Source organism: Leptodactylus fuscus, chromosome 3 (assembly GCF_031893055.1).
Source record: "Leptodactylus fuscus isolate aLepFus1 chromosome 3, aLepFus1.hap2, whole genome shotgun sequence".
Classification (NCBI taxonomy): Eukaryota; Metazoa; Chordata; class Amphibia; order Anura; family Leptodactylidae; genus Leptodactylus; species Leptodactylus fuscus.
In genome coordinates, this window is record NC_134267.1 from 3,561,364 (window position 1) to 3,581,110 (window position 19,747).

General features: G+C 46.9%; 2 protein-coding genes across 2 annotated transcripts in view; one reads left to right on the forward strand and one right to left on the reverse strand.

The window, feature by feature from the left end:
- OTX1 (orthodenticle homeobox 1) overlaps positions 1 to 19,747 on the reverse strand; it is a 388,453-nt gene that overhangs the window by 229,700 nt on the left and 139,006 nt on the right. The gene's annotated exons all lie outside the window — the stretch shown is intronic.
- The window catches only part of WDPCP (WD repeat containing planar cell polarity effector), a 224,595-nt gene that overhangs the window by 103,145 nt on the left and 101,703 nt on the right, over positions 1 to 19,747 (forward strand). Inside the window, exon 11 of the mRNA XM_075266977.1 lies at positions 5,872 to 6,060. Within this exon, the coding sequence (XP_075123078.1) occupies positions 5,872 to 6,060 (189 nt within the window). The remainder of the gene's footprint in view (positions 1 to 5,871; positions 6,061 to 19,747) is intronic.

Consider the following 19,747-nt stretch of genomic DNA (forward strand, 5'->3'; position numbering starts at 1 on the left):
CCCTGACTCATTTGTATGAGCTGAGCAAACCAAGCCCTTTTTGGCCAGAACGGGATTATGGCTATTCCCGAGGCTTGGTCCTGTCTTATTTTTATCAATACCTTCGGTATGATTGGAATTGGAGGGAATATGTAAAACAGCCTGAACCTCCATGGGATGGACAGGGCATCCACCGCCAAGGGATTGTCCTCCTGGTACAGAGAGCAGAAGGTCCCCACCTTGGCGTTGAGTCGGGTAGCCATAAGATCGACCTCCGGGAGACCCCATCTCTGGACGATCTGTTGAAATACGTCTGGATTGAGAGACCATTCTCCTGATACGGTAATACCCTGACTCAGCTGATCCGCTACTATGTTCAGGGAGCCCTTTATGTGAACAGCGGATAACTGGACCAGATTCTTCTCCGCCTAGGCAAATATGAGATTCGTCTCTCTCAGCAAGGTTGGTGACCTGGTGCCCCCTTGTTTGTTTATATAGACTACCACCGTCATATTGTCTGACCGGTTTTTGACAGACTTGCCTTTCAATTCTGGGGCAAAGTGTACTAGGGCCAGGTACACTGCTCTGAGTTCCTTGAGATTGGATGACCCCAGCTCCGGACATCTCCCCATTGGATTTCGAGTCCAAAACCTTAACCACTCGGCCATCACAGCCGGTTCCCAATAAAGTTTGCAAACTGGAAAAGAGTTCAAGATCAATGAACACCACAATCGCACGCCTTCAGCAGATACTGCAGGAAGGTCTCTGACACCAGGCCAGCCAGCCTCTTAATTCTGGCCGGCTGGAAGTGGGCGGAGCCACAATCAAAGCAGGTGAGGCAACCTGCCCAGACAACTAACCCTGTAATCAGGGGTCTGCAAAGATATACATTCCCCCCCACCAAGAGGCCCTTAACACGGGCACTTACCCCCACATCTCCCCGTCTTTTCCGGCCTTTAATAAGGCCTGAATCTTCCCTGAGTGAGCGGCCGCCAGCGCCAGGCCGTTGCCATGGCGCTATGATACTTCCGGCGAAACCGGAAGTGCGCGCTTACAGCGGCCGGCGGGGAACAGGATACACAACAGTGTGGTTCCACCCGCCGGCAGTCCGTGCGGCCACCAGAGGCGGCATGCGGAGTCCCCGGACTCTCACCAAAATGTCAGGTAAGTCACAAGGAGCAGGGGAAGCGGAGGAGAGGGGGGGCAGGGGGGATAGAGGGGGGTAGCCACACATGGCTAACAAGCACCTTCTCCCCGCAGGGCACAGAAGGTGACAAGAAGAAAACAACCGCTCAGGAGGTGAGTGATCCTGCTGAGCTTCTCAAAGAGGACACAAGTCCTCCCACCTGTCCTCTGTCCACACAGGACAGAAAAAAACACGCAGAGGGGAGGTTCTTGTGCCCTCTTATAGGGCCTGCCACGCATTTGATTGGCTAATTAAATATCCGCCTGTCCTACCAGCACACAGGGGCAGAAATACCCCACATTGTGCCGCTGTTGAGGACGACAGGGAATAGTGCTGATACAAGATACCGAACTATCAGCTGTGAGCAGGAGATCTCACCACCTACCAATAGGAACTACCACATGTTATCATGATAGCTGCTTATGTCCCCCACCTCTGCAAAAATTTCTGCTTGTTATATCCACATGCTGTGACCCCCCTCCTCGTGTCCTACAACCAAGTCGGCTGTATTATTATTATTATTATTATTATTATAATTATTATTATTATTATTAACATCACTCCGCACAGAGAACTAAATGATCCTGCAGTGTGTCTGTGTTTCTTTCTTTTTTAGTTGCTATGATTCCTAGGATTTCTCTATCTGCCATGAGCTTCTATGTGTTTCTCTCTTGTTATATACTACTGTACCATCTATGAAACTGTATCACTGAAATTTCCCCATTGTGGGACTATTAAAGGAATATCTTATCTTATATAGGGGTATATAAGAGAGGGAGAGAAGCTGAGCTGTGTGATATATAGGGTTATATGATAGAGGAGAGAAGCTGAGCTGTGATATATAGGGGTATATGATGGAGGAGAGAAGCTGAGCTGTGATATATAGGGGTATATGATGGAGGAGAGAAGCTGAGCTCTGTGATATATAGGGTTATAGGATAGAGGAGAGAAGCTGAGCTGTGTGATATATAGGGTTATAGGATAGAGGAGAGAAGCTGGGGTTCATGAACTTGAAAGCTGAAGGTGCTGTAGTTCCTTAGAGGACGGTGATTCCTGGGGCGCTTGAGTTCAGAGTGGATTTGATCCCGCTGAGCCTGGCACGCCGCACTACAACAACACAACATAAGTGTGATATCGCTCAACCAACTATAGGACAAATATACAGTTTTAAATGCAGTGTATGAACTCTCTGGACTGTTAAGGAGTTTGATACAATGCAAAAAAATGGCTAAAAAATTCCAGCCTGCCATATGTATAAAATATATATAAAGATGAAAAAAACATCCAGTGACAAGGATCCAAGACATGATAATATCAAATGTATATCTTACACGTTTCGGGAAGCCACAGGTAGCTCCTTACACTGGGGTCAGACTCCATGTGATGGACAGGGGTCCTTCTTTGGTGTGGGTAGACCCCAGTAGGGCCTTCTATCTTGGAGGGCTGGGGACATTAGGGACCCTTCTCTTTTTACTCTACGTTCTTGTGCTCTTCTTTAGTGTGGGTCATTCCACTTTTTTGGGTGAAGGAAGGGACATACACTGACTTTCAATAATCTGCCTCCAGCGGCCGAGGTAAAGTGGAGACCATGACACCCCCGCCATCACAGCCTGACATGTCCAGCCACCTGTGACAATCCTTCTCATCGCTCCCCCTCATCCCTATGTTATTATTAGGTGTCCTCTCTTCACGTCTCTTTATTTGTTGTCTTCCCCTCGTCTCCCGCACGGATGTCGCCCCCACATCACGCAGTTCATCCGTCAATGAATTCGTTCCTAAGACAAAACCCTGCTAAATCTATTCGATTCCCATTAATAGTCCCTGAAATGACTTTACCTTTACAGCCGACCACATTGTGTGATCTTAGGCCTCCAGTTTATTTTGCTTTCCCTCTCCCCAGCGACGCCGCTCGCAGCAGCTTTTGTGGAAGAAAAAAAAAAAGGCCCTTGACTCGCTATCTGGGGCACATTTGTGTTCTCGCACAGGCCAGAATGCTCACCGTGCAGGGATTTAGAGGCCTTCCAGCTAATTGCCATCTTGTAAATTTAATTGGACTTCCTCCCCAGACACTGGTCTTAAATCAATTAGGCTACGAGTCGGCTGTCACCTCCTTCTACCACCAAGTGCACCATCCAAGTGAGGTCAAGCATCTAAAGGGGGAAAGATGTTTCACCTCCACCAGCGAGATTTCTCACGTTTTAAAATTCAGTCTTTGCATTTAGATGAATTTTTTTTTTCCTTTTGCAGTTTTCCCTTTCGATTCATTATTTCAGCCGGAATTTACTTCCATGGGATCGTTACCCAATTTTTTTTTTCTTTTTGGCGACCGTCTCTCGTGTGTCACTCTAATAAGGTTAAGCAGCGCTCTGACCGGACTGTCCTTGTTAATGAGATCAATTGAGTTCTGGGGAGGCATCGAGTGATAAAAAATCCTTTCCTTATTATTTTACAAGGCTTCTGGTCTCTGCCAACGAGAGCGACGAGCATGAACAGCTAAACTACAAATAACACCCGCGCCCTGGATATTAGACCAGTGTGATGTCACTGGCCAAATCATTTTATGGAGAGCAAATTGTTGCTTTTTTGGCAGAGGTTTTGTCTAAATTCCCTCATAACCATTCATGCCCACATTGATGTAATGCATTATGTAACACGCATACTTACATTATTCTCTGAGAAATTCATTGTATGTGGAGACTCTCTCAGCCTCTGATGTTCTGTAGAAGTGACAAATCTCTCCAGCGCGCGCTATTACTCCACACGGGGGCAGTTTTATCATCGATGACCCAGTGGCGTAACTAGGAATGGCAAGGTACCATGGCGAATTTTTTTTTTTTTTTTTTTTTTAATGCAGATTGTGTGCCCCATATAGGACTTTTTTTCCCCCCTATCAGTCTGTCTTTGTAGAATGGGAGGAAATCCAGGCAAACACGGGGAGAACATACAAACTCCTTGCAGATGATATTCCTGGCAGAATTCGAACCCAGGACTCCAACACTGCAAGGCTGCAGTGCTAACCACTGAGCCACCGTGTTGACCCTTCCCCGTGGCGAACTTTTGACATGGGGCCCCCTGACCAACGCTGAAGACGCCGACCAACACCCCTCCCCCCCGCATTCCCGTGCACTCTATTACGCCCCACAGTGGCCCCTGCACACAGTATTATGCCCCATTGTGAACAACCATGAACAATTATTATACTCTGGGATCTGGGGGGTTCAGACCCCAGAGTATAATAATCGGAGACTGAGGGGGGGATGGTACCAACACAAAAGACACTGTTACTTACCTATCCCCGGCTCCGCTTCAATCCTCGGTGGTATTGGCCATCTTCAATGACGTCCGGATGTCACAGTAGTGTTTTCTGCCTGAAGAAAGCAATAGAAGTGAATGGGAAGCGTTTTTTACCGCGCGTTTTTTTTTGCAAAAAAACGCATTGCGTTTTCTTACAAAAAACGCATGTTCAAAAACGCAAGGCGTTTTTTGCGGCCCATTCTCTTAAAGGATGGGAAAACCACCTGAAAGCGGTTTTTACAAAAAAAAAAAAACGCTCCACAAAAAGCGTGCCAAGGTCAAAAAAACGCTTCCTAATTAGGAAGCGTTTTTTCCCGGTGCCGAAATAAGCCACACGTAATTTACATGTGAACTAAGCCTAACTAATCACATGGGTCAGGGCACAGCTTCATCTGGTCACGCAGTCATTGTACTATATTGCACCCTGTGAGGCCGGCAGTTCTATAGGGTATCAGGCTGACGTCAGACATTGCAGTGGCGGTGCACAGGGTGCGTGTGTGAGCTGGAACACGGCCGGTCATCAGTGCTATACATGCCTGAGCGCCATTGTGATTTAGTACTATGACCACATGACTAGATGAAGCTGCGCCCTGACGAGTGACGATAAATGTACATATGTCATTCTAAGGTTTTACAAGGCTCCTAATTTGACTTTTTAGAAGCCGAAAGCTCAGTGAGCGTCTCCATAGGAAAGGTCTTATGTGATACACACATCCTGGGAGCAGCTTAGGGTGGAAAATCCATCTGATCGGTTCCCTTATAGGAGGTTCATATTTCGTACGGCATAAAAATTGTTGTATGCGATGCCATTCTGGTTTTCAAAAATTCCCGACCCCTGACTGACTGCAAGATATTATAAAGGGGTTGTGCAGCCGTAGAACCAACATGGGAGGATTGCTGGGAGATGAGTATGAGCAGCCAGAGATTGTATTCCTATGACAGTAAATCTGGAATAAACTATACATCTAATTATACAATATCAGGAATAGTATAGTGTCATTGTAAATGATTTTCTAGTGAACTTGGGCTCGGTACCTTTTGTCCAACTCCACCCCAACCTGACAACTCCTGGCACATGGAGGAGTCTCAGACAATAGCAATACACATGAAGATCAGGGTTACAGATGTACTTGGTTGTCTTATGTCTGACGGAGCAGTTTTTAGTAGACGGCAGTGTTTGCTTGGCACATTACAGCAGCTCCATATAACCGCCCAGTCTGTGTCAACAGAAGCCCAGGCCAGCCATGTGCCAGCGTACAGCTCTGTATACTTGGCATAGCCTTGGCTTAGTGATAAGAAATACCAGTCACAATGTTATATCTCATGGTGTAATTCCAGATACAATCACGTTCTGACCAGCAATGACTTTTTTTGGATTTTCTAGCATGTTTTATGTTTGTTGTTATTTGCAGGTTCTGTATCCAGAGGACAGTGGGGCCCCTCGGAGCTTGTCTCTCAGTATCTGCGACATGAAGAAGTCGATGAAGCCATCGCTATACTGACATGTTTGAGCTGGAACACGGCTGGTCAACAATGCTATACGTGCATGAGTGCCATTGTAAACCATCTCCTAAGGCAGAGGCTGACCCCTGAGACAGAAGGTGATACCATAACTTATAGAATGCATTCACTTGGATAAACTGATTGTTATAGGAGTATATATATATATTAGGGCTGGGGTATTATGGCCTAAATTAGAATCCCCATTCATTTGGCATTTTACCTCGATTACGATTAATGGCGATTATTTAGGTCACGTCTCTTTTACAGTATGACTGAGCATTGGGCAAGCCACTTGTAAATCATCTCATGGGGTTTGCCGGCAATTTTGTTTGGACCGATTACTCTTGAACCAAGACTGCTATTGTATTCTGAGGTTTCTTTAGACCCCTGAATATAAAGAGTGGAGGCCCAGGAGAGGTGAGCAAACATAAAACATTGGGTTACTCACCTCTCCTGAGCTCTCTGCTGTCTTCAGTGCTTCTGATTGATGTCAGTGACTGGTGAAGCCTGTGGTTGGGCCTCAGCGTCACTGGGTGTGATGATGCATAGATGGAAGTGTCGCGAGGCCACGTGATTGGGCCTCGGTGGACTCTGACGACAGACAGAAGAGAGAGTCATGTCAGAGCCCAGGACAGGTGAGTAACACTGATATTTCTGTTTGTTCACCTCACTCCTGTGCATAGACTTCTTATAAACATGGTAATGCGTTCACACTAAATATGATTGCCGTGTACATGTCTGTAGAAATGTATTTTTGCATCACTATGTGGGCTAACATTTGAGGCTGAGGTGTCACATTGCACAAAAGAGGGGATTTTTTTGTGCATTTTATTGAGACGAAGCCTCAATAGGAGACTGATGCAGATGTGACCCCAACCTCAGTCCAATTCGCTTGTTTAGGGGCTGTGTTTAGTTGACCCTATTTCCAGAGGCCATGTTGGGGAGCTCTGAGTTATTGGGGGGATTCCCTCCCGGACATGGCTCAGTATGAGGATCCAGTAGATCTGCACTTTACACCAGGTCTGATCCCAGGTCAGTCTGCACTTCTATGTCCTCCGCCCTGACTTCTTGCTGTTACTTCTATGTCTGTAGCCTCGTAGGGGGACGTGAGATGCTCAGAAGTTAAAATATCTTGGGATGAGAAGAACCGACAACAGTTTAATTATCTCTAATTAGTAGTAATGAAAAGAAGGGAGTCAGATTGGTGCAAGTATCGCCTCTTATCTACCCTGCTGTTTTTTCTTATCAAAACGCCGCGTTTAATTGCTTAATAATAACTTGGACCTAAAATGAGTCTCATAGTGCGAGATAGGAACATATTTACCGGTCACCAGAACGCCCCCTACCCTCCTTATTCCTCGTAACTTGGGGCTGATTTTTGTTATTTTCTGACTACAAAAAGGCAAGTGAGGAATCCAAACAAAAATGCGTTTTGAGCTTTTAACCCTTTGCCTGCACAGAAAATTGTGTATCTGTTTTTCACATTCTTCATAATTGAATAGATTTCGGTAGGGGCGCACGGCCCAGGGGAAGAGCTGATGCTTTTATGAGGAGGTGCGGGCGTCTATAATAATAATAATACATGTTATTTATATAGCGCCAACATATTGTGCAGCGCTGTACAATTTGTAGGGTTCAAATACAGACGAAAAGATTCATAACAAAGAAATAGTCACTTGACACAATGGATAGTTTTTGCACATGGTTTCTTCGTGATAGATTTTCCTGACAGTCCAGCTGGGTTATGATGATCGCGCCTCCTGACAGTATTCATCCATAGCTCTGTACGGTCAGAGGGGGCGCTCCTTACCACCTAGCAATGATGGCCCCCCTGTAAGAGTCTATGGACAAGCACAATCAGGGGAGGCGTTCCCAGCTAGACCAGAGGAACTCCCTTCTGATGGTGCAGAAACTAACGGCACCGATCTCTCCAGCCCTGAGACATAGAATGGAAAAGCTGGCAGTGCGCTGAATTCATCACATGGTCGGATTTCTCGCGGTGTATAAAACTGCATGTGCAGGAGGACCTGAAAGGCCATCAGATGCAAACAGACAGACAATCCTAAAAACACAACAACAAAAAAACAGATGTTTTTCTGTCTGTTTTTTTGGATGGATACAAGAGTGCGTTATACTACATTTTTGTGCCCTTTAAAAAAAAAAAAATACTTTGTTGGTCTCCATAGGAAAATTGGGATTTTCCCCAGCTCCAGTTGGCTCATGTGATTCTCTACAATCAGAAATCTCACGTCGTACTGAACCAGTAATCTTGCAAACCAAAGAGATAAAAATCATACAAACACCTCAGTGGCCCCCACAGGGGAATTACTCTATAGTCTGTGCCGCTAGCAGTGGCATCGTACGATGGGGCAGTGAGCTGTGCGCGGCATGGGGGCAATTGGTCCTTCTGCTGCTGCTCTGAGTTGACTCAATCTATCACTTAAGGAGCCTTGCTGCACCTTCACAAGGAGGAGAGCGTCAGCAGTGTGGTTACCAATCGATCTAAGCTTCACAACAAGGAGGAGAGCGTCAGCAGTGTGGTTACCAATCCATCTAAGCTTCACAACAAGGAGGAGAGCGTCAGCAGTGTGGTTACCAATCGATCTAAGCTTCACAACAAGGAGGAGAGCGTCAGCAGTGTGGTTACCAATCCATCTAAGCTTCACAACAAGGAGGAGAGCGTCAGCAGTGTGGTTACCAATCCATCTAAGCTTCACAACAAGGAGGAGAGCGTCAGCAGTGTGGTTACCAATCCATCTAAGCTTCACAACAAGGAGGAGAGCGTCAGCAGTGTGGTTACCAATCCATCTAAGCTTCCTGAGGAGCCTCTGCCTCACAACCTCCGCCCAGCTGTCAAGTTTACACCCCACAATCGACCCTGCCCTCTTATCAGCCTTTTCAACCTTATTAGTATCCCCCATCCTCATATTTTCATCCCAAGCAGAAGCTGCATAGACTAAGGCCCACGCTGATCCTGATCGATGGAACTTCACATGGTACTCATTGCGGACCTCGAACAATCTCCGTTGGCGGAGGAAAATCGCACATCTATAGATCCTCCCTCGAATTTGTCGTCTACATAGATCCCCAAGAATTTGTAGGATTTGGTCCTTTGTATCTCCTGGCCCTCCATGTAGACTGGTGTAGCCTCCATCTTGGTCTTCCTGAATCCCAGCGCTATATTTCTGCTTTTGGACACCTTTATAATTGGACCATGTAGACTGTGACCAGAATGGCGCCAGTACCCTGCAGGGCCCCATGTCACTGCTTAAAAGGGTATCCCAGTCACAACTTGCTGATCAGTGTTGGTCCAACCACTGGGACCCCACCAATCACGAGAATTGAGGTGTATGAATGGAGTGGTGGGTTCAGACATATAATGAATGTAGTGGTGGGTTCAGACATATAATGAATGTAGTGGTGGGTTCAGACCTAGCCGAACCTCCAATTGCAATGAATGGAGTGATGGCACAGCTGTCCCACCTACAGAATCTGGCGGCAAAACACCCCATTTCTCATGGATGGTGAGGATCCCAACCGTCGTAACTTCACTGACCAGCAGGTAACCCTGTGTGTACTGAGGATCACAGGTTGTGACAGGAGTGCCCCTTTAAGTAGTTACTGGGTGCAATAGACTTGTCACTTTCTTCTGTAGAGAAACTTTAATACTTCTCTGAAATATATAGATTTTTAAAAGGGAAGCAAAATTGCTTTTCCTAATACAAAGGCGGGCACCACAGGCATTGCTCAATGATGTATTTATTTCTTAGATAAAAGCCATCACATTGCATGCTAGGAGATATTTATGCCTTTCTTAACAGCTTGAGGAGTTGGGCACGAGCGGTACCGGGCCGATCATTACACTTCTGTAAGACCACAACTGCTTGGATTGTAATCTTTCTGCCCGCTGTACCGAAATTGTACAAATAAGAAAATGTACAAAGATTCCTATTTACTAGAAACCTGAAAACTCAGCCTGGAAATGTCACTTACAATTTGCAATTGTCATAAAACCCAACATTGATTGTTTTCCTAGGGCCTGATAGACTTAATATGTCAGAACAAGGCAAGATAGCTGGAGAATGCTTGGGTTACACAAAAAGCGACATAACTATGACTCTACGTGTGTATATAGTGTACTGGCATCTGCCCGTCACTATGTCTGCGGGTTGGCGGTGGCGCTGAGCCGCTTATAGGGACGCATTCACTGTCACTTCTGCTTTGCGGTGCGCACATGTGCCAACCACTGCGCGCCCCCGGCCCCCATTGCTCCTCGCTGGGCACCACAGTCTCTCCACTTTCCAGCTGTGCCTAACAACCCCCCCCCCTGCGCATCTGACCCCTTTGAGTCCCGGGGCTGACGCTCCTTCCTACCCTAGCGTCCCCGTCTCCACTCTGTCTCTCATGGGCCGGGCCCCCTTCCACCGCAGCACCCCATGGCAACCCCAACCTCGCAGGACCCCTTAGTCTCTCCTGCTGCACCCCAGCTCTCTCTCACCAGCCCCTCTGTCCTGCGGCACCCCACTGGCTCTCCCGTGGCCCCCAGCCGCCTGCAACCCTTAAACCCCCCCAGAATCCCCTCTTTCCCCCTACCCACACCCTACAGTGTCCCGTTGTACTTACTGCTCTGGCTGAGCCGATGCAGGCGGTGTCCGTCACTGCGCAGCCACGTCGGGTCCGGCGGGAGGTTGCACAGTCGCTGCTGCCGGCGAAACAGTGGTCCAGGCAGGCAGTGCAGGCAGCATGGTTGCGGCACTTTGAAGCTACGAGTAGCCACCATGTTGGCCGGGTTGGAGAGCGGCAAGTGCCACGCCCTGAACCCACACTCTCCCTTCGCTTCCGGAACCCCCAACCCCTCCTCCGCTCCCCGAACGCCCAAACTCTCTTCCTCCCTACCCTAAACTCCACACCCTCAAAGCCCCTACCACTTGCACCCACCAACCCCCATCCCGAGCCCCATACAGTACGTCCCGGCAATGCCGCATGCCAGCCTAGGCCGTGCCTGATTTTTAGGGCTGGTAGTGGCCAAACAGCACCTTGCCCTTTGTACTCACCCATGAGGTTATGGTGTGCAGTGTGTTGCGCGTGTTGTGCAGCTGCAACATCAGCCGGCACGTGCGGTCCTTTCTCCATCGTCTGTTCCTCCAGCTGTGAAGTTAGCAGTCATGTGCGGCTGTCTGCTGAACGGGAGGTTTCGGAGCCACAATGTAAGCCGGCATCGGACACCGCGCAGCCAGCTGACATGCTAGTGTTGTTCCGGACCTGCGACTGTCCGCCATGTTCTCCAGCGCTGCCTCTGTCACTAGTGCCGCCCACGTAATGCTGACAACCTATCGGGCCACGCTGTTTCCCCTGCGGCCCACCCCCAGACTGCTGCGAACCAATAGGAGGCCCGCGGACAGACCTGCGAGGATGCCATCAGAGGCCCTACAGCGGAGTCGGAGTATCGTTTCGCCAGTCTCGGCGGGGCTATCGGGGGAGTGCGTGCCTCGGGAGGTGGTCTATCTTTCCTTCCGGGTAAATATCCAGGTATGTGCGAAATCTCACCCAAATCCGTACAGGCGTTTGACTGTGATAGTGGAACAAACATCCAAACACACAAACATCCAAACACACAAACTTTCACTTTATAATATTAGTAGGATCCTGCTAGGGGTATTTACTTAATGGTTCTGTGCCATTGATGTTTCAGCTGTTTAGTGAGGGTCCATCTACAGGGTTGGAAGTCTCTTGTACCCCCTCCTGAATCAAGAAAACAATCCCACAAGTGTGCTGCGCTCTATTAAACACTATGGGACTGCCATACTATACTTGGTGCTATACTTGGTTTCTGTAGAAATTAAAGGGGTTAGGCCAAAAAAAAAAACCCACAAAACATTATTTATCCTTTATCTATCCATAGGATAAAAGTCAACCACAAGGGTTCTAGTGATACCTGGAGAAAGAGCCGACCATCCAACATATTGCACTTAAAGGAGCCCTCTGTGAGGGTCAAGATATTTGTCTGGCTCCAGGACATCAGTGCCCTTAGCACTAGATAAGCGTCTAATGGAGGTGCAGCCACAATCTATGGGATTAGGAGGTCACTGGAGGCAATGGAATAAAAATATTAATAAAAGAATATACCTATGAGGATACTATGATGGGAGGTATACAGGAACATAGTCACAGACCTTAGGACAAGCGGGAGTATAGTCAGATGAAGGGTAACAGAAGATAGACTATGGAGAATTTAACAAAACATGAACCAAGTCTGAGAAGTAGTCTGTATTCCTAGCACAGAAGCCAAGATGGAGCCCCTGTAAATGGGTAACCCTGCATCTAGATATCTGGAGCCCATGTGTCGCAAATGGGCCACTCCACGACCCCACCAAAAGATTCTTTGTATCGGAGCCCAGAGAGAGAGAGTCTTACAGTGATCCATCAGTGGTGCCCGGGGGACCTTGTTCACCATAATGGGGTCTGTTGGGTCCAGGCTTTTCTGACTGTATCTCAGTGACTTCTAATGGATCCCCCAAACCCAAATCCGGGCCCAGCCTTTTGTTATAGCCTTGGCCTTCTCTTTCCTCGGCGGTCAGACTTTACTTGTTCTAACTAGTTTATCCTCCTGTCCGATACTCATTATAGTAAAATAATGAATCATTTCCTCCACTTTTACTTTAATATTCAATTTAGATAAAATGCCGGTTCGGAAATGACTTGCGTTGTTGCGCGTAGCGGAAAGTCTACCATTAAAATCCCGTTTAGCCGAGCGTCGGCGAGTCGATGTTAATTCCCACTGCGCCTCTTATTGCTGTATGCTTATTACAAAGATGAGAGCTCCATGATACCAATAGGGGCTTCAAACAGGAGGACATTTGTTTTCAGCACCGAGTTATTATGTCTGAATCTAACAATTTCGAAACGCACGGTAATTTGTTTTCCTTTTTATTAGTAGAACCCAGCGAGCCCTTTTTATTTAGTGGGATGTGACGGTTATCTTTGAGATCTTTTCTCCTCCGTCAGCTTCAAGCTGAGATTTCTAATGAATCTGTAAGTACAGAAGTAGCGACTCTTATTCCGTGTAGGTCGGAACATTCAACGACACAAAACACGCCGTCAGACAACAGCAAAGAAAGGCAAAGGAAACCGTCTTGTCTTGAAGAAATAAAAAAAAAACAACTCGGTTCACTTTTAATCTAAACTGACTGCTGGTTTGTAGAATAACTAGAGGAGTGCGGCTTATCTTACTTCTATCTGTCACCGGCCTGGAAATTGCTAATTTATCACGCCTGCCTTTGTGGTATTAGATGTGCAGTTACTTATTTATTATTTCTTGTATCTAAAACTTCAGGATATTTTATCTTGGGCTGGTTATATTAAAAATTAATTTTCTCAGAATATCAGATCATCAGCAGGCTGTTCGGGGGGGATTTTTTGGTTTTATCTGGTTCAAGATGGGTTAAAAGAATCCGTATTCACCTCGCCGATCACCCACCGATACCTACAGGGTCCAGGATGAGCAAAAACACTGTGAAAAAGGCGACTCATTCCCATGTCCGTATTTAATACTCCTGGTCCGTATATCTACAAGTCCTCACCTATCATTGTAGTTTTCTGCAAATGGAGAGCTGACCTTAGTGCTGTCTGTCACAAGGGTCCACGAGGGTCTGCGCTTTCTGATCCTATTTGGATATGTAGAAAATAGCAAGTAATGTCCTATTAGGCTGAGGACCCATATATGGCAGGCACAGACTAGGGGATGGAAGAGTCCAGCCAAGATCTACATACTGATAGTCCAAAGCAACTTATTTATTGTACTATTGAGCAAATCATTTCTGCACCACATAAAGGCGAGTGCATTTATAGAAAGTGTGCAGCCCAAACAGATCCATCCTTTACCTATTACATGTGTCTGTAATATACTTTGTAATATACTTTGTTAACAAATTTGATCTCCTTTCTGTGAAATCCTGCATTTGTTCAGTCTTCCCCTGGATTCTGTACTGAGATCTGTTCCTGCCTCTCACTGAATGTGACTGTGTATGGAGGACGGGACCTTGTATGGAGGACAGGGCTGTGTATGGAGGACGGGGCTGTGTATGGAGGACGAGGCTGTGTATGGAGGACGGGGCTGTGTATGGAGGACGGGGCTGTGTATGGAGGATGGGGCTGTGTATGGAGGACGAGGCTGTGTATGGAGGACGAGGCTGTGTATGGAGGACGAGGCTGTGTATGGAGGACGAGGCTGTGTATGGAGGACGGGGCTGTGTATGGAGGACGGGGCTGTGTATGGAGGACGGGGCCTTGTATGGAGGACGGGGCCTTGTATGGAGGACGGGGCCGTGTATGGAGGACGGGGACTTTTATGGAAGATGGGTCTGTGTATGGAGGATGGGGCCGTGTATGGAACACGGGGCCGTGTATGGAGGACGGGGACTTGTATGGAGGACGGGGACTTGTATGGAGGACGGGGCTGTGTATGGAGGACGGGGCCTTGTATGGAGGACGGGGCCTTGTATGGAGGACGGGGCCATGTATGGAGGACGGGGCCATGTATGGAGGACGGGGCCTTGTATGGAGGACGGGGCCGTGTATGGAGGACGGGGCCGTGTATGGAGGACGGGGCCTTGTATGGAGGACGGGGCTGTGTATGGAGGACGGGGCTGTGTATGGAGGACGGGGCATTGTATGGAGGACGGGGCCTTGTATGGAGGACGGGGCCGTGTATGGAGGACGGGGCCGTGTATGGAGGACGGGGACTTTTATGGAGGATGGGGCTGTGTATGGAGGACGAGGCTGTGTATGGAGGACGGGGACTTTTATGGAGGATGGGGCTGTGTATGGAGGACGGGGCCTTGTATGGAGGACAGGGCTGTGTATGGAGGACGGGGCTGTGTATGGAGGACGGGGCCTTGTATGGAGGACGGGGCCGTGTATGGAGGACGGGGACTTTTATGGAGGATGGGGCTGTGTATGGAGGACGAGGCTGTGTATGGAGGACGAGGCTGTGTATGGAGGACGGGGCTGTGTATGGAGGACGGGGCTGTGTATGGAGGACGGGGCCTTGTATGGAGGACGGGGCCGTGTATGGAGGACGGGGACTTTTATGGAGGATGGGGCTGTGTATGGAGGACGAGGCTGTGTATGGAGGACGGGGCCTTGTATGGAGGACGGGGCTGTGTATGGAACACGGGGCCGTGTATGGAGGACGGGGACTTGTATGGAGGACGGGGACTTGTATGGAGGACGGGGCTGTGTATGGAGGACGGGGCCTTGTATGGAGGACGGGGCCTTGTATGGAGGACGGGGCCTTGTATGGAGGACGGGGCCATGTATGGAGGACGGGGCCATGTATGGAGGACGGGGCCTTGTATGGAGGATGGGGCCGTGTATGGAGGACGGGGCCGTGTATGGAGGACGGGGCCTTGTATGGAGGACGGGGCTGTGTATGGAGGACGGGGCCTTGTATGGAGGACGGGGCCTTGTATGGAGGACGGGGCCGTGTATGGAGGACGGGGCCGTGTATGGAGGACGGGGCCGTGTATGGAGGACGGGGCCTTGTATGGAGGACGGGGCCTTGTATGGAGGGCGGGGCCGTCTATAGAGGACGGGGCCGTGTATGGAGGACGGTGTCCTTGTTTGGAGGATGGGGCCTTGTTTGGAGGACGGGGCCGTGTAAGGTATAGAGAAAATAAGGGTGGGGGAGGGGCACTTCATACAGCTATATCTTGGACATTATAAATTGTACAAACTTGATTTAGATGCTATAATAAGAGGAGATTTTCTTCTAATTTATTTCCAGAGATATCACTGGTTGTAAACACGGTCAGGATTAGGATAGTTATATACACCTGTGTAATATATATGATCTAGAAATCCCAACCTTAGTGTCATATGAAAGTGTGAAGGCTATAATCATGTAATGTATGAAAAACATTGGTGTCCTTAAAAGCTGAATGCTAGATATAGTTTCTTATGCTTGAAACTGGTATAATGTTATATAAGATGGAGCCTGTATCCAGGATGGGTGCAAGAAAAACAAATGCTTGGCTTGTTGACAGAAGACATCTCCCCAAGGTCACCACGCAGGAGCGGGAGTAGCCGGCTATATATGGCACTGCTTACATTCTTTCTATTTGATTGAGATGTATCATAAGAAATGAATATGGCAATGTATATTGTTGTTATCTCACTTCCTTTATCTGCTACTATTTAACATTGTTTTAATAAAAGTGCGTCAGTATTTCCTTCTTGGTTGAGAGAGGAACTAATACCAACACATAGAGCGGGGTGACTTCTTCACCGCCTGGCACTCAGCCTAATTAATTAGGACAATGACGTTACCCAAAATTATTGGTCAATTAGTCATAAAGACGACCTTATCAAGAGAAGAGAATCTTCTAGTTTATATGACACCAAAGGCAAGTTTGTAATGTCTGAGCTTTAGCTGTATGAAGTTATCTTCTCTCCATATTACACGGCCCCGTCCTCCCTACACCGTAACATTCAGGGAGAGGCAGGAACAAGCGGAAGAGGGAAACAAGGAGATGTCACAGAAAGATGGCAAAATATGTTAATAAAGTATATTACAGAATACGACCAGAAAAAGAAGAGTTTAATTAAAAATGACTTTACTCTTTAATAATATTTTGGGTTTCACTGTATTTAAAGTAAAATCTATAAGTAACCTGATCTAGAATTTCCATATTTCTTAATAAAAATAAGAAGCAATGTGTGCTATTGTACCAAAGCCATCTATAAAATATTTACCATGGTAAAATACAGCTTTACACTGATCCTTAAGTCAATATCTTACAGGAGAAATGTATGTTGTGTACGGAGCGATACAAAAGAGGACAGCGCATAATAGACCACTGCTGGGCTCCGAAATATGGACTTGTTAGCAGTCAATGTGAGGCTGGCTGGTTCAAAGGCACTAGGAGATACAACAACATCGCACGCAGAGTTTAAAGTTAAGTCGGTAGTGAGATGGAAGTATCTTAAGAGTAGCTGCCAAGATCCTGACTCACAGACTTGAAAGCTCTTGTATCAAAAATGAGATGTAAGTCTGTTATTCCTAGAAACTGTAACAAGACGAAAGCTGGAAATCCACTTGTATAAGCAATAGGATGTTTGTCTTTAGTCTTAGGAGTCTTAATCTTAGTAGGAATAGACAGGACCTAAGTGTTACTTGTAGGTTTAATTCTCCATTTGTTGTTGTTTAATCAGTTCTTCATTCTATCATTTGCTTATGGCGGTGTAACGTACAGCGCACAATGGGGGAGGTTTACTATTTTGGTTACAACTCCACTGTGGTATCAAATGCAACAACATTTTGCACATCTAGTGTAAGAATTTTATTTACTTGTTATAAAAGTGGGTGTGGCTTTGCAGGAAAAGAGGGAGTGACTAAATCAGGCCAAACCTTTGCCTTAAAGGGGTTCTTCAAAGAGATTAAAAAATTGCCAGGATTCCTGCCCTGATACCTTTCTGCATGCTTTTAGTTTGATGCAGCAGCTTGTTTCGTCTCTGCGGGTATGAATGGAGGGGGGGGGGGGGCTGACCACTGTTCTTCCCTATGTAAATGTCCTCCTGGATGGGTTTCCTGCTGCTCGAGGAGAGAAGGAGGAGGAGGGAAGGGCTGGGTTTGCACATCTGGTTGTCTTTGAGACAAGCAGTAGAGAGTTAAGAAGTTAATGGTAACCACATTGATGGTCTTCAGGAGAAAAGGGGTCAATACCAGCATATCTAGTACTATACAGCAGTTCAGAGGTTAATGCTCCGTTCCTTGGTGGCGGTATAGTACAGGTTATAATGCTAGCTCCCCTAGTGGTCAAGCGAGTGAAAGACACCTGGTAGTGAACCAGGCAATGGCAGGATCTTTATAAATGATCTGGACGATGGAATTATTGGGGAACTCATAAAATTTGCAGATGATACGAAGATAGGAGGAATAGCCAACACTAGAGAGGAGAGAGAGTGTATTCAAAAGGACTTAGACACACTGGAACAATGGGCGGAGGCCAACAAAATGGTATTTAACAGGGACAAATGCAAAGTTCTACATCTGGGTAACAGAAATGTAAAAAACATATATAGTATGGGAGGAATAGAACTAAGTGATAGCATAGGGGAAAAGGACTTGGGCATAATAGTAGATCACAAATTCAACATGAGCCAACAGTGCGGTGCTGCTGCAAAAAAGGCGAATAAAATTCTGGGATGTATTAAGACAAGCATTGAATCTAGATGAAGAGAGGTCATTATTCCGCTGTCCTCTTCCCTGGTCAGACCACACCTGGAATACTGTGTACAGTTCTGGGCGCCTCAATTCAAAAAAGACATCGATATATTGGAGCAAGTCCAGAGAAGAGCAACCAAAATGGTGGAAGGTCTGCAAACCATGTCCTATGAGGAGCGGCTAAAAGAACTGGGATTGTTTAGTTTGCAGAAGAGAAGGCTGAGGGGAGATTTAATAGCAGTCTACAAATATCTGAAAGGTAGTCACAGTGCAGAGGGATCTCCCCTATTCTCATTAGCACAAGGAAGTACAAGAAGCAATGGGATGAAACTAAAGGGAAAGAGATACAGATTAGACATTAGGAAAAACTTTCTGACAGTGAGGGGAGTGAGAGAGTGGAATAGGCTGCCACGGGAGGTGTGGGCGCTCCATCAATGGAAATCTTCAAGCGGAATCTGGATAAACATATAGCTGGGATGATTTAGGAAAACCTGCACTCGCAGGGGGTTGGACCCGATGGCCCTTGAGGTCCCTTCCAACTCTACCAAAAAAAAAAAAAAAAAAAGAACAATGGTCTAGGAGAATGAAGTGGTATTTGCCAATGTCCCTGGCAGTGAAGAAGATAATGTCAGCATCCCTGGTGGTCTAGGGCAATGAAGGACATTATCACCTTCTTTGTTTATGGTGGTGATAAGGTTAATGTCGGCATCCCTGGTGCTGGAGGGAACTGAAAAGTCAGTGTCCATGGTCCAGAGTGAAGCATCTCCATGTCCTGTGTGACAGCCGGGTGCAGGATTATAGGACTCAGTCCTCCATGCAGAGGAGAACATAACCCATAATATAAATCGCAGATATCACACCTGTAGGTCGTATAATAATAAGTCTATCTATGTGTTAGGCATAATTAAGCAAAAATTGTCTTTGAGGTTAGATTCCTTTCAAGATTGGGAGGGACAGACGTGACTCATGGCTGAGATATGAGTAACCGATCCCTTTTTAATTACTTTGTTGAGTCTACCAAATTATTAAAACATTGTTACGATCAGCCGTAACATTAATACTACCGGTGGAGGGAATAACATTGATTATCCTCGGACAATGGCACCTGTCAAGGGTTGCGAGTGTAACAGTCACTTCTGGAAGTTGATGTTTTGTGGCCTCTCCAAAGCAGAAGGTCTTTCGAGGCGTTCCTAGTATGCAATGGTTAGTACTCTCCAAAAGTGATCCAAAGAAGGAAACCTGAGAACAAACTGGATGCCCAAGGTTCATGGATACACATGTGGGAAGAAGGTCTAACCACCAGGTCTGGTCCCTCGGAAGAGCTATAGTGTAGCTGCCTATTATAGGGAGGTGTCAGAACACATAATACTCCACAGCTTGCTGCACATGGGGCTGTGAATGTACAGTCAGGCTCACAGTAATAAAACACTTTTATATTATCTTTTATACTAATATGCTAATGAGCTGTTTGGTGCATTGAGAGCATCACTATTGCACCAAAGAGCTTCATCCCTGCTATTATTGACCGGGCTAGGCAGTGTACATGACAGTCATCGCAGAGA